Here is a 13,313-nt window from a genome sequence, read left to right as displayed (position 1 = left end):
CCCCGCCGACCGCGCGCTGCCCGCTGTGCGCCCCCAGGACGACCGGCTGGAGAAGGCGATGGCCGCGGCGTACACCTTCCTGCAGAAGAACCCGAAGCACGAGCTGACCGCCAAGTATCTGGGCTACTACCGGAGCATGGTGGACGTCGCCGAGGAGTCGCTCACCGACCTGGAGGCCCAGCCCTACGAGGTGCGCCGCAGGAGAACGCCCGGAGCTGCGTCCCTGCTCCCAGCCCCAAGGTGTAGAGGAGGAGAGGTGTTGGGGTTCCCCTGACCTCCATGTCCCCCCCAGGCCGTGTTCCTCCGGGCCGTGAAGCTCTACAACAGTGGCGATTTCCGCAGCAGCGCCGAGGACATGGAGCGCGCCCTGGCCGAGTACCTCGCCGTCTTTGCCCGGTGTCTGGCGGGATGCGAGGGGGCCCAGGAGCAGGTGGAGTTCAAGGACTTCTACCCGGCCATAGCAGGTACCGCCTACCGCGGGCACTTCCTGGGCCAGGAGCGGGTGCAGCAGCCGGCCTGGGGCCCTTTTCTCCTGTGGTGCCCCCAGCTCCCGCCCTGTCCCCCAGACCTCTTTGCAGAGTCGCTGCAGTGCAAGGTGGACTGTGAGGCTGACCTGACCCCCAACGTGGGCGGCTACTTTGTGGACAAGTTCGTGGCCACCATGTACCACTACCTCCAGTTCGCCTACTACAAGTGTGAGCCGGGGGGACAGCAGGGGTCTAAGCTTTGTGGGGACACGGGAAAAGACCTGGAGGCTTCCTGCCAACAACTAAGCACTGGCAGCTTACAGAGCCCTAAGCACAGTTGGTCCTTGCCCCACATACCCAGCCCACTCTACAGATGGGAAAACTGAGGCTGGTAGGGGGCAAAGGCTGTGGCTGCAGAAGAGCGGGGCAGAACCGACAGCCAGGGCTCAGGCACCCAGGCTCAGGGGCTGGGGCTGGAGCAGGAGTACCAGGAGGGCCTTACCACTGCATGGCAAGACCCTTGAGAGATCCTGGTCCTTCAGTGCCATCCTCCCCCAGCTGTGCCAGCCAAACCCCTGGGCCACAGGTTTCTTGTTTGTAAAATGAGGGTGGCAGAGAGTGGTAGGATCTCAGCAAGCCTCAGAGCGCCTGGCGCTCACTCGGTGGGGGGGCAATATTGGCTGTTTGCATTGCTGCTGGTGGGGTCCAGGGGCACTAGGTGGGTGGTGGACGCTGTCCCCGGGGCCTCGAGGGGCGACTCTTGGCTGTCCCGCTGCCTGCAGTGAACGACGTGCGCCAGGCCGCCCGCAGTGCCGCCAGCTACATGCTCTTCGACCCCGGGGACAGCATCATGCAGCAGAACCTGGTGTACTACCGCTTCCACCGTGCACGCTGGGGCCTGGAGGACCAGGACTTCCTGCCCCGGGAGGTGGGTGCCCCTTAGGGCTTCTGGGAAAGGGAGGAGCTCAGGCCAGGGCTAGAGCCTGGATTCAGGGATCAGCACCGCAGCTGTGTAGCCTGGGGACGTTGCTGAGCCTTCTGAAAGTGTCGCTGGCACGTGGCACGCAGTGATAGCTGCTGTCGTTGTGGGTGGCGGACATCGCTGGTGGGTCCTGGTGCTCTTTCTCCCTGAATCCTGGAACCCCTGGAACCCCGGAACCCTCCCCAGCCGAGAGCTCCCAGTGGCTCTGACTGCGTGATCGGCTCGAGAGCTGCCGTTGCTCCCTGGTCCTCCAGCTGGGCAGGGCAGCAGGCCTGAGCGCAGGTCTCTTTGTCCATCCTCGAGACCAACAGAGCTTGCTCACCCATGTGTCTCCCTCCCCCAGGAGGCCGCGCTCTACCACAATCAGACGGCCGAGCTTCGGCAGCTGCTGGACTACTCTCGCGCACACCTGCAGGCTGATGACGAGGTCAGTGTCCTTGGCCTCAGCGGGGCTATGGGGTCCCCAGAACTACCCTTCTCTGCTCAACTTGGGGACCCCAGGGCCCTCCTATACTGGCCCAAGCCTGGCTGACATGGTGCCTCCTTTAGGAAAGCTCCCTGGGTCCCTGGTTCTGGGCCCTCCTGTTTCAGCCTCCTCTGAGACTTCGTGTCAGGAGCCTAGGCTATCTGACCCAGCCTGTTTGTGGCAGACCCAGGACAGGAGAGCCGGCAGCCCGGGTCTGCAGTGTCAGCTTGGGCTCTCCCTGCCCCCAAACCTGGACTGGGGCAGCCCTGCTCCCTCCCACCCCAGCCCCTTCCTCCCGGGGGACAGAAGGCGCCTATGGCAGCTGGGACAGAACTGGCCTCCAGCAGCAAGCGTGGAGGAGCCAGTGAGTGACAGGGTGGTGTGCGGTAGCCGCAGGCTAGCGCTCTAGTCACAGCTGGCCCCACTGCTTAGCTTCTTGGTGGCCTCAGGCAAGTCTTAGGTAACCTCACCACTGTCCAACCACCCAAAGGGCCGAGAGTGCCCTGCTCACTTTGTGCAGGTGAGAGATGAGCAAGACCAAGAACATAAAGTGGGTGAGGCATAGTGGTGTACGCCTGTCATCCCAGCACTGGGGATGGGAACCTGGGGAGGCTGAGGCAGGAGGATCCATGTTCAAGCCCAGCCTGGACAGTTTAGCAACTTAGCGAGACCCTGTCTTAAAAAATAAAAAAGGGAGCCAGGCGTGGTAGCTCACGCCTGTAATCCCAGCACTCAGGAGGCTGAGGCAGGAGGATTGTTGTGAGTTCAAGGCCAGCCTGGGCTACAAAGTGAGCTCAAGGCCAGCCTGAACTGCATAGCAAGACCCTGTCTCAAAAAGACAAAAAGTAAATAAATAAATAAATAAATAATTAAAAAGGGGTTGGGGATACAGCTCAGATGGGTGGAGAGGCCCTGGGTTCGATCCCCAGGACAGGAAAAAGAGAAGATTGTAAAGCACTTGTAGAGCCAGCCTGCAGTAAGAGCTCTGAGAGTTGTAACCCTTGGTGACTGTCACCTTGTCTCTTGCCGCCTGCTGTTTGCCCAGCCTCAGGCTGGGGCTGGGCCGGGTTGGAGGAAGGCAGTCGTGTCCCTGGGTCTTGTGGAAGGAGGCTGCCGCTGGGGTCATTGGCAGGGGTCCCCGGACTCATGCCTGGCCCTGGAGGGCGCAGCTGGAGTTGTCCAGGCCGGGCAGCGTAGCGTGGCTGTGGCCAGGGCGGGGTGGACAAGGACAGCGGGTACTGGCGGTCACAGGGCTGGACCACCACATCGTTCTCCCGTTAGGGACCACTTTGGGGACCGAGCTGGAGCCAGGGTGCCCTGTGCTGGCGGAGCCTGGCTGGGCTTGGGCCTGCAGTGACCCAGTTTCACCCCGACCCGACCTGGGACCTTCTAGATGGAGCTGCAGGAGGCGGAGCCGCCCCCTGAGCCGGAGCACCCCCCGTCCGACGCGGAGTTTGAGGGGCCCGGGGACTACGAGGAGGGTCTCTACGCAGACTGGTGGCAGGAGCCAGATGCCAAGGGGGACGACGCCGAGGCTGGTGAGTGCCAGGGCTGGGGAGGGCTGGGCACAGGTGGGTCCTGGGACCCGCTGCTGGGGTTGACTGGGCTCCTAGCAGCCCCACCCTGGGGCCAGGGCCATGACTGGCTGAGACCTGTCCCCAGCTCCTCTGGCAGGGACAGGACCTGGGCTCACCCCACACCTGCCTCTTCCTTTCAGAGCGGGAACCTGAGCTGGCATGAGAAGGGGTCACCCCAGGGGTCACCGCACCCCTCCAGAGCTCAGGAAGCTAGGCGGCAGGCAGCAAGGACTATTTATGAAAACCTGACTGTGGACACTGCTGGTCTGTCCCCACCGAATGCACCGCTGCCTCTGCTGTGTCCCGACCACGGGGCCGTGGCCAGGCCGTGTGCAGGGGTGACGGGATCCCCCGCTTCCTGGACAACATCCTGCAGGAGTTCTGGCTGCGGCTGGAGTCCCCGCCCGAGTTGCAGTGGGACAGCAGGGCCGAGGAGCACTGGAGCAGGAGTCCGGGAGCTCCAGTAGACAGTGTGTGCTCAATAAATGCTCACTGTTGGTGAAGGGCAGTACCTGGGGTCCCCCGTGGCAGGGACCAGACCGGCACGGACTGGGAGCGGCGCGCGTTCCCGGGTCAGCCGCCAGGGGGCGCGGAGCGCGGTCTCGCAGGGAAGGCTGGGCGGGACTCCAGGGTCAGTGGGGTTTCTCCCTGCTGGGCACTGCTCCCCTTGGGCCTGTAGGCATGCGAGTGGGCACCTCCCGGACCTGCGGGCTGCCCTGCCCTCCCCTGAGGTGCCCGGCCCCGCCCCTCAGTGCCCAGGACCCCGTGCCGCACCCAAATGCCTTCTGGACCAAGGGCCAGAGGCTACAGTCTATCTGCAGGGACCTGGTGACCTCATCCTCCGTGCTCCCCGGCAGGTGGGGCACAGCCTCTGCCTTCCTGACAACGCCTGTGCCCGGGTGGCCCTGCCCACCCCACCCCTTCCCAGCTGTCTGTGGCCCGCCCCGGCTCCCCCAGGCTGGCTCAGGGCAGCTGTGCCACCCCTGAGCCCAAGCTGTGGAATCCGGCGCTGGGCGTGGGTCTGAAACTGCCCGTGGGCCGCGTACAGAGCCCTGGGTGCCCATGTGTGGTGGACACGCGGCCGCTGATGCCCTTCCAGCCTCGTGGGTGACCCTCGGGGCTCACAGAGGGCGCGTCTGTGAGAGCACGCCATGCCTGGACGTGCTCAGGGTTCACTTGACACTCACACGCGCGCTGAACACCTCCTGGTGCCCGGTGAGCGGCAGGGCTTGGTGCACAACCGGGAACAACGCAGCCCGGCACTGTGCCCTCGGAGCTCACATCCGGCAGGACCAGCGGTGGTGAACGGAGAGTTATACAGATCAGAATTTAAGACAAGAGGGATGGGTGGACGTCAGGGCAGGCACAGGGTTGGCACCTGTCGGCGTGCGATTTCTTGTGTGCATGCACGCAGCGTGCCCATGTGCGTGTGCCTGTGCGAGCTGTGCCCCTTCCTGTGCAGCCCACGGTGCCCGCCTCTCTCACGCAGCTCCTTTTCCCTGGGAGCCTGGCCCCTCCCGCCTCTCCTGGTGCCCGCGTTGCCGTCCCCACGCGGCTGGCAGAACCCGTGGGGCCCAAGTCCCTGCCCCTGCTGCCGCCTCAGCCTCAGCTTGGGCCCCACAGAGGTCTCCCCAGTGTCCAGGCAGCAGGGGAGCGTGGACAGCAGGATGCCTGCTATGTGCCTGGTGCCTCCAGCACTGCCTCTGTCTGTGTTGTTTATTTATTTATTTATATATTTTTTGTCTTTTTGAGGTGGGGTCTCGCCATGCAGTTCAGGCTGGCCTTGGGCTCTGTAGCCCAGGCTGGTCTTGAACTTACAACAGTCCTCCAGCCTCAGCCTCCCCAGTGCTGGGATTCCAGGTGTGCACCGCTACGCCTGGATTTTTTTTTTTTTTTTTTTTTTTGAGACAGGGTTTTGCTATGCAGTTCAGGCTGGCCTCAAACTCACAGCAATCCTCCTGCCTCAGCCTCCCAAATGCTGGGATTACAGAAGTGCACCACCACGCCCAGCCTTTTCTTTCTTTTTTTTTTTTTTTTTGAGACAGGGTTTTGTTATGCAGTTTAGGCTGGCCTCAAACTCACAGTGATCCTCCTGCCTCGGCCTCCTGAGTGTGGGATGACAAGCTCCCACAAAACATTTCCCTTTTTAAAATCTTTTTTGGTACATGTTGTAGCATATACTGAGCACACTCATCCGGGGAGCAAAGCTCTGTGATCTGCCTTTTATTTTGTTCAGGTCCCTCCTGCCCCCGGGAGGCCAGGAGCGAGAAGCAACTTGTCGAGGGTTCCCTGGGGGAGCCTGGAGAAGCAGGGAAGAGAGCGAGCCCAGGCCCTGGGGTTGGTGTCAGCCTGCGAGGGCTGCTGGGTGTGGAGGCAAAGCCCTTGACCTTCACCGGCACCTCCATGGGGTTTAGACCTGGTGTTAGAGGCCTGGGGACTGAGGTGTTGGCGTCACTTAGGATAGCAATTTCCAGATGTGGTGCAGGCCTGTCATTCTGGGACTCAAGGCTGAGGCAGGACGATCCCCATGAGTTCAAGGCCAGCCTGGGCTACGCAGAGACCCCGGTTCACAAAAAAAGACTGTGTCCAGCTGACACCAGGCCGGCAGCTTCCCTGATGGGTCTGGCAGCACCAGGCCCCCCCAGCCCTCTTTTGGGGGGCTCCTTCCAGTCTCCTGTAGCTTCTCTCCAGGACAGCTCTAGTGGACACCCTGATTCACTATGGGGACACTGACTCCGGAGAGCCTCGGCTGGGTTCGCCCTCGGGGCTGCTGTGACCCTGCCCAGCCCTGGCACTGCCAAACTCCCAGATGACCTGGGGTCCGGCAGGAGTGTGCCGGGATCCCAGCCCAGACCCCAGGCCTAGCCCGGAAGGCATCACCCCAGTCACCTGCCAGCCCAGCCGGCACCAGTGCCTGGATAGCATCTCTGCCCCGAACAGCCCTGGGGGGCCGGCACCTCTCCTGCCTGTGACTCAGGGGGGAAACTGAGGTAAGGGGAGGATGTGCTTGCTGAGTGACCCATCCCCCCACAGAGGCATTCTTGACCTTTGACACCCGGAAGAGCTCAGCCCTAGGTCACTAGGTCACGAGAAAAGGAGAGTCCAGGACGTGGCAGTGTCCACTGTGGGTCACCTGTCTCAGCTTTCTGCTCACAAGAAAAGCGTGAGGTTCTGTTCCCAGCGGGGAAGAGGCCTGAGGCTCAGTCCCCTGGGCCGGCCTAGAGGAGAAGTCAGAGGGCCAGGCCTCAACCCACCTAGGGGGCAAGTCCGCTGGGCCTTTCTCCTTGGCCCTGAAGGGTGTGGGGAGCAGGGAGTCATTTGAGGGGCCCACAGCCAGAGAGGACGCTTTCTTGTTACCATGGCCCTAAACTACACCCCCCGTCTTGCTAAATTACCAAGTTGCTCAGCCTGGGTGGAACTTGGGGTCCTCCTGCCTCAGCCTCCCAGAGGGCTGGGATCACAGAAGTATCCCACCACACCTGGCTATCCCTTGAACTTTTTTGTCATCTCTGAATGAGGTTATGCGCTGTCACAGAGACAGGCAGGACTGAAGCCAGAAAATGCTTGTCCTGAGACTGTCCTGTAGCACAGTTGTTTTGATGACCCTTTTATTAATTTATTCATGTTTAATACATTGCTATACTCAAAAATGGAAAGTCCCTGGCCTTGGAGCCCGGTCCCCCCACGTCGCCCACCACCAGCTCCTTGAGGACGCCCCCTGGACAGCTGGTCCCAGCCTCCCCCCCACCCCTCTCCCTCCACAGGGCCATAAATTACCCATGAGTTGTAAGTTGGCTGTTGCTTCCAGGAGGCTTAAGTGCTGATGAAATATTCAAGAATCTCAACTCTCAGATTCCCCCGGGGCCTGGGCTGGGCGAGGAGGGGCCCCTGTCCTCCCTGGGTTCCCGCTAAGGTGGGGACGCTGGCAGTGGGGGAGGGGCAGGGTCTCTGCTTCCTCCCCAGTGTTTGCTGGGGGCCGGGGGCGGGTACTTGGAGGACAGGAGGCCCACGGGGTACTGAGCCCGGTCCCCCCCAGGAGAGGTGCCAGCCAGGCCTTGGCCACCCACTGCCTGCACCACCCCAGGGATTCAAATCCCAGCCCTACCAGGAATTTGCTTTCACGGCCTTAGAGAAACCCCAGCCTCAGTTGTGTGCAGGGGGAGAGAAGCTGCTGTCCGTGTGTGGGAGAGTGCGTGTGCGTGTGCGTGAGCTGAGCCTCCCGTGGGAAGAGGATCGTGTCGGGGCAGGCAGCTCAGCCGGCGGAGGGCGGAGGGTGGGGCGGCCCGGCTGCCAGGCCAGGCGGGGCCCTCGCTGTGTCAGCCTGTGCCGGAGTCGCCCCGGCCAGGAGCAGGAGCCAGGGTGACTCAGGTGGAGAGGTCTTGCTCACCTGCCCTGCAAAACCACTCCAGAAGGGGAGAAGAGGAGAGGGCGGGCGGCTCGCTGGGGAGACCCAGCTCAGAAAGCCACACTCCTAGAAGGGTGCACCTCTTATCCCAGCACTCAGGAGGCTGAGGCAGGAGGATCCCCACCAGCCTGGGCTGCATAGTGAGACTCTGTCTCCAAAGAGAGAGAGGAAGAGAAAGGAAAGAAGAAAGGAAAAACGACCATACTCCTGATGGTGCAAGCCTGTGCTGGGCTCCTGAAGTCCTGGGTCTGCACCCGGCCTCCCGGTGCAGCAGGATCAGAGCAGCAGGCACAGCTGTGCGCCGTAGGGGCCCTGTCCCCCGTCCCCCACCCCCTCTGGCGTCTGCCTGCACTATTTCTGGCCGTCCTATCTCTGTTTTCTGGTCGCCCTGTTTCCCTTCTGGCATTCCAGCCCCGCCCACGCCCCAGGCCCGCCCAGCCAGAGAGTGAGGAGCGTCCCAGCAGTGTCGCAGTGTGGCTGCCACCTCTGTAATTAGGCGCCCTCCCTGGCTGGCACCCGCCTCCGCCTCCGGACTCCGGCCCTGGACAAAGGGCAGCAAACAAGGTCGCCCCACCCCAGGCTCCACCGTCACAGCCGCGGGCTCTTCCCAGCCACCCGCCTCCTGGGCCAGGAGGGACAGACACCAGGGGCGGGACAGGGGACGCTGGGAGGCCCCGGACGGGGATCCGCGCGAGTCCCGAAGCGAGCCGCTGAGCTGTGAATAAACCACCCTGTGACATCAGGGCTGCTGCAGTGCCCGCCCCGGCTTCGCCCGTCCACTCTGTGCCCCACACCTCACGCGCCCAGCACACACACAGCCCAGTTTGCCTGGCGGGAGGCAGCCCTCGGCCACCCCTAAGCGGCCCTTGGCCCTCCTCTGGCCTCAGCGTGTGCAGCGCCTGTGTGCTTCCTGGTGGCGGAGGGAAGAGGCCCATCCCGGAGCTCCCGGCCGGCCCCTGGGGTACAGAAGGACAAGAACTGTGTGCAGGCTCCTTACCTTGGCGCTGTGTGGAGGGTCAGGACCCTGGAGGGCTGAAGCAGGAAAGTTTCAGAGGACAGGACCTAGGGACAGAGATGTCTATCCCAGGCCTAAGGTGCCTCTCCTGGGTTTTCTTTGTTTTTGTTTTGCTTTTTTTAGTTTTTTTCCGGTACCGGGAATCGAACTCACGACCTGGCGCTTGCCAGACAGGCGCTGTGCCGCTGAGCTAAATCCCCAGCCCTGCCTGTGTTTTGTTTGTTTGTGGGGCTGGTGATTAAAGGCAGGGCCTTCATGCTCAGTTACATCTCAGCCCCCTTTTTATTTTATTTGGAGGGTTTTTTTTTTTTTTTTTTTTTTTGTACCAGGAATCAAACTCAGGACCTCGTGCTTGCCAGGCAGGCTCTGTGCTACTGAGCTACACCTCCAGCCCTTTTATTTCATTTTGAGACAGCGTCTGGCTAAGTTGTTGAGGCTGGGCTGGAACTTGTGATCCTCCTGCCTCAGCCTCCCAGAGTGCTGGGATTGCAGGTGTTCACCACCCGCATCTGGTAGCCTCGAATGCTTCTGTTAGGCCATTTATTTATTTATTTATTTACTTTTGGTACCAGGAATCGAACTCGCGACCTTGTGCTTGCCAGGCAGGCGCTTGTGCCACTGAGCCATATCCCTGGCCATAGGCCACTGATTTAGCCCACGATCAAGGACTTCTTCCGGTTCTCCTTGTCACTGCTGCAAAGCCAGGGGACAGGCCCCTCTGTGTCACCAGCCTGCAGTGCGGCCAGTTGTGCCTCCCTAGAAGTGGCCATGTCTAAGGCCACCCGAGCCAGGGAGGCTTGAGGGAGCTGTGTGTGTGTGCATGTGAGTACATGCATGTCTGTATTCGTTCTGTGGGTCCAAATCCCGGCTTGGGGAAGGGGCCCTCAGCTAAATGATTCAAACACAAAGCAGATTCGCTTCCACGTCCTTATATGTCCGTGGCGCCGGAGGATAGGAAGCGACAGGCGGAGGAGGTGGCTGGTTGTCCTGGACACTGGCTGGTTGTCACACACCTTCCCTTCACAGCGTGCAGCCCCTCCCGGGGCACCTCCTGGCCAGTCCCCTTGGTGGGGCAGCTGGGGACGGGCTGCCAGCCCCTTTCTCTGACTCCGGTGCCCCAGGCAGCTGTAAGATTGTGTTATGTCTGCTGCTCTTGGTGGCCCGAGGACCCTGTGTCCCTGGGTGAGGAACATGAGGTCCAAGTGCAGGGCTGGGCGCGGGGCTGACCTCGGGAGGAACCGACGGCTGCTACAGCGGGAGCAGGGGCCTTCTCTGATGGGAGGCAGACTGTTTCCTTTTCTGGAGATTTGGCAGTCAGAGCATCCTTGCCTTGAAAGGCTTGGAGCCCAGGGACTGGCTGAGGGGCCTTGTGGCCTTTCCTCCAAGGCCCAGCCACGTGTGTCCCTGGCCCCTGAGGACAGCGGAGGGCGACTCAGACAGAGGGCCCTTCCCACCTCCCACCTGCACCTGAGGATACAGCTGCCCCTGGGTGATGGGCTGGGGTGTGGTGGGTGCTGAGACATTGAGACAGGGCTACTCTCCCTGTGTGGCCGTGTGGAGCCTGCACCCAGGCGCAGCCGCGAGTTCAGGACTAGCACGCTGTGCCACGTCGTTCCACAGGAGGACATGTTTGGGGACATGCAACGGAGACACACACAAGGGTTGATTCTGAACCCTCATTTCTTTTTTCTTTTTTTTTTTTTTTTTTTTTTTTTTTTTTTTTTTTTTTTTTTTGGTCTTTTTGAGACAGAGTCTCGCTATGCAGTTCAGGCTGGCCTTGAGCTCACTTTGTAGCCCAGGCTGGTCTCAAACTCACAACGATCCTCCTGCCTCAGCCTCCCGAGTGCTGGGATTATAGGAGTGCGCCACCATGTCCAGCCGAAGCCTCATCTCTGCACCCATCCCATCTTAGCCCCCAAAGTGTGCTGTCCCTGGGGGCTCCTGCCCCTGCTGCTGTTTGAATCAGGGAGCAAGGGAGGAACCAGGGGCTAGGATGGAGTGTGGTGGGGCAAAGGGGGGAGGGACATGGGGAGGGAGGAGGTGGAACCCTGGCAGTGGTGGCCAAGGAGGATGGGGAGCTCCTTCCTCCAGCTGTGGGCTGCCTGCAGGCAGGGGGCAAGCAGAGGCTGGACAGGGATGAAGTGGGGCCAGTGCACCCCTGTGCTCCCAGTACTGGGGAGGCTGAGGCAGGAGGATCAATGTGAGTTTGAGGCCAGCCTGGATGACATAGGGAAACCCTGTCTCAAAAACCAAAACAAAAAAGATCCCAGGGAAGCCTGAGGGGGGGAGTCAAGGAAGTGAAGGGAGCAGAGGGAGTGGCCATCGCCTGCAGAAGTCTGCTGTGGACATTAGTCCAACCTGCAAAGCTTTTTTCTTTCTTTCTTTCTTTCTTTCTTTCTTTCTTTCTTTCTTTCTTTCTTTCCTTTCTTTTTTTCTTCTTTCTTTCTTTTTCTTCCTTCCTTCCTTCCTTTCTTCCTTCCTTTCTTCCTTTCTTTCTTCCTTTCTTTCGAGACAGACAGGATCTTGCTGTGTAGTGTATGCTGGTCTGAGTTCACTATGTAGTCCAGGCTGTGATCCTCCTGCCTCAGCCTCCCAAGTGCTGGGATAACAGGCCTGTGCCACCATGCCCGGCTATAAAGCTTTTAAAAGGAGAACCCTTCTCTAAACAGCCACTCCCCACACCCACACATGGCCTCTATACACACATCCCAGGAGCTCTCTGAGGGCTGGATTGTGTTTCTGTGTGGATTTTCCAGCGCTGAATGAATGGATTCTGGTGGGACCCCTGGCTCTCCATGCAGCAACTAGCTGCAGCCATGTGGCCCACCGAAGAAAGGGCAGACTTCCCTGCCGCTGCCCAACTGGGAAGTTCTTTCTGGTATCTGACCCAGGCCTTTCCACTGCAGGGGAGCTTGCTGTCTCGCTTCTATGCTCTCTTTCTTTTTCTTTTTTTGGTACGGGGAATTGAATCCAGGAGCTCACGCTGGCCAGACAGGTGCCGTGCCGCTGAGCTACATCCCCGGCCCTTCTCCTTTCCTTAGATCTGCTGCCTGATTTCTTCCCAAACCTCCCAACGCCTCCTGACACCAACACTTTACCCGTGGGACTCTGCACGAGAAGAAAGGGGTTGTGTTTACCTATTTATTCATCAAAACCGGGTCTCCCTATGTTGCTCGGGCTGCCATCCAATGCCTGGCCTCAGGAGACCTGCCTGACTCAGCCCAAGTCGCTGCAAGGACAGCCACACCTCGCAGCACCCAGCCCTGGCCTAGATTTGTGAACTTTTAAAACTTCAGTTTCTGCATTTTCAAACTGGGATGGTTTTGCTTCCCTAACAGTATTTCAGAACTGTCATGTGCACCTAAAAATACCCCTATCCTTAGATTAAACGCTAACATTTTGCAGATAGGCTTCATCTAATTCCCCCACCCTGGGAAAGATAAAGCCAACAGACCCTCTCCGCTTGAGAGAACAGGGTGACAGGCGAACTAACTTGCCTAAGACCCATACAGTTGTTAAGCAGCAAGACCCAAATCCGGGCCTTCTAATTCTGCAGGCCTGGGGGGCCCCATCTTTGGTTGGGGGAATCCAGCCTAGCGCAAACCTGCGAAATTCTTTCCGAATGTGTCGTTGCCACTTGGGGCGTGGATGAATAAGCCCAAGAAGCATCACGCCTGACGCTGAGCTGGCTGACCAGCGAAGGCGTCGGTCCTTTCCCACGGCGCACCCTGACTCACCTGTTGGACAGGTAGGGGGAAGGGAAGAGTGAGTCTTACCTGCTCAGAGCTAGGGTGGGGCAAGACACACCCCATCGCTTCCATTGGTCCTTTCCGTAGTCTTACTGACAGACCTTACTCCAATCAGGAGGAAGTAGCTTTTCCTCTACCAATAGGCCTAGAGTGAGGCTGGGCCCTCGCGTTGGGGTCCACCCCCAGGACTGACTGACAGTCCCTGGGGCCAATAGCGAACGCATAAACAGAGGCGGCCCTGGAAGCGGAGCGGGCGCGAGGCTCCACCCCACGGTGGGACGCTCGGACTATATAACCAATGAACTCGCGTTAGGGGGTGGGCGTCTCCCTGGAGGGCGTGGCTTCGAGGGACAGAGGGGCGTGGCTTGGCTGTCAAGTCCCCTCTCCTTTTGTTCGGTTACTGAGTTGCTGCCTCTGCCAGAGCCCAGAGCAGCCGCCGCCCGCGCGCCGACCCCAGTTCCCTGCCCGCGCCGGTCCTCGCCCGGCTAGACTTCGACCCGGCCCGACCCGGCCCGGCCACACACCCAGGTGCGGAAGGTCGGGGGGACAGGAACCGCGAGGGGCACAGGCGGGGCGGCGATCGGCCCAGGAGCCGGGGCCCCGAGCAGGGCCAGGTGAGGTGGGCCGGGCGCGCCCCTATGCCCGGCCAGCA

General features: G+C 60.5%; 1 protein-coding gene across 1 annotated transcript; it reads left to right on the top strand.

The window, feature by feature from the left end:
• Nucleotides 1-37: 37 nt before the first annotated feature.
• On the top strand, nucleotides 38-4,000 carry P3h4 (prolyl 3-hydroxylase family member 4 (non-enzymatic); the record flags this gene model as incomplete). Its single annotated transcript, XM_013519276.1, is given in 7 exon segments — nucleotides 38-190; nucleotides 293-464; nucleotides 567-695; nucleotides 1,250-1,395; nucleotides 1,793-1,876; nucleotides 3,309-3,453; nucleotides 3,633-4,000. Coding segments are annotated over 7 exon segments (831 nt in total). The 3' UTR covers nucleotides 3,656-4,000.
• Between the last annotated feature and the right edge of the window lie 9,313 nt (nucleotides 4,001-13,313).

This window comes from Chinchilla lanigera, unplaced genomic scaffold (genome assembly GCF_000276665.1).
Source record: "Chinchilla lanigera isolate Chin_1 unplaced genomic scaffold, ChiLan1.0 scaffold00050, whole genome shotgun sequence".
NCBI classification, from domain to species: Eukaryota; Metazoa; Chordata; class Mammalia; order Rodentia; family Chinchillidae; genus Chinchilla; species Chinchilla lanigera.
This window is presented reverse-complemented; position numbering and strand designations above follow the sequence as displayed.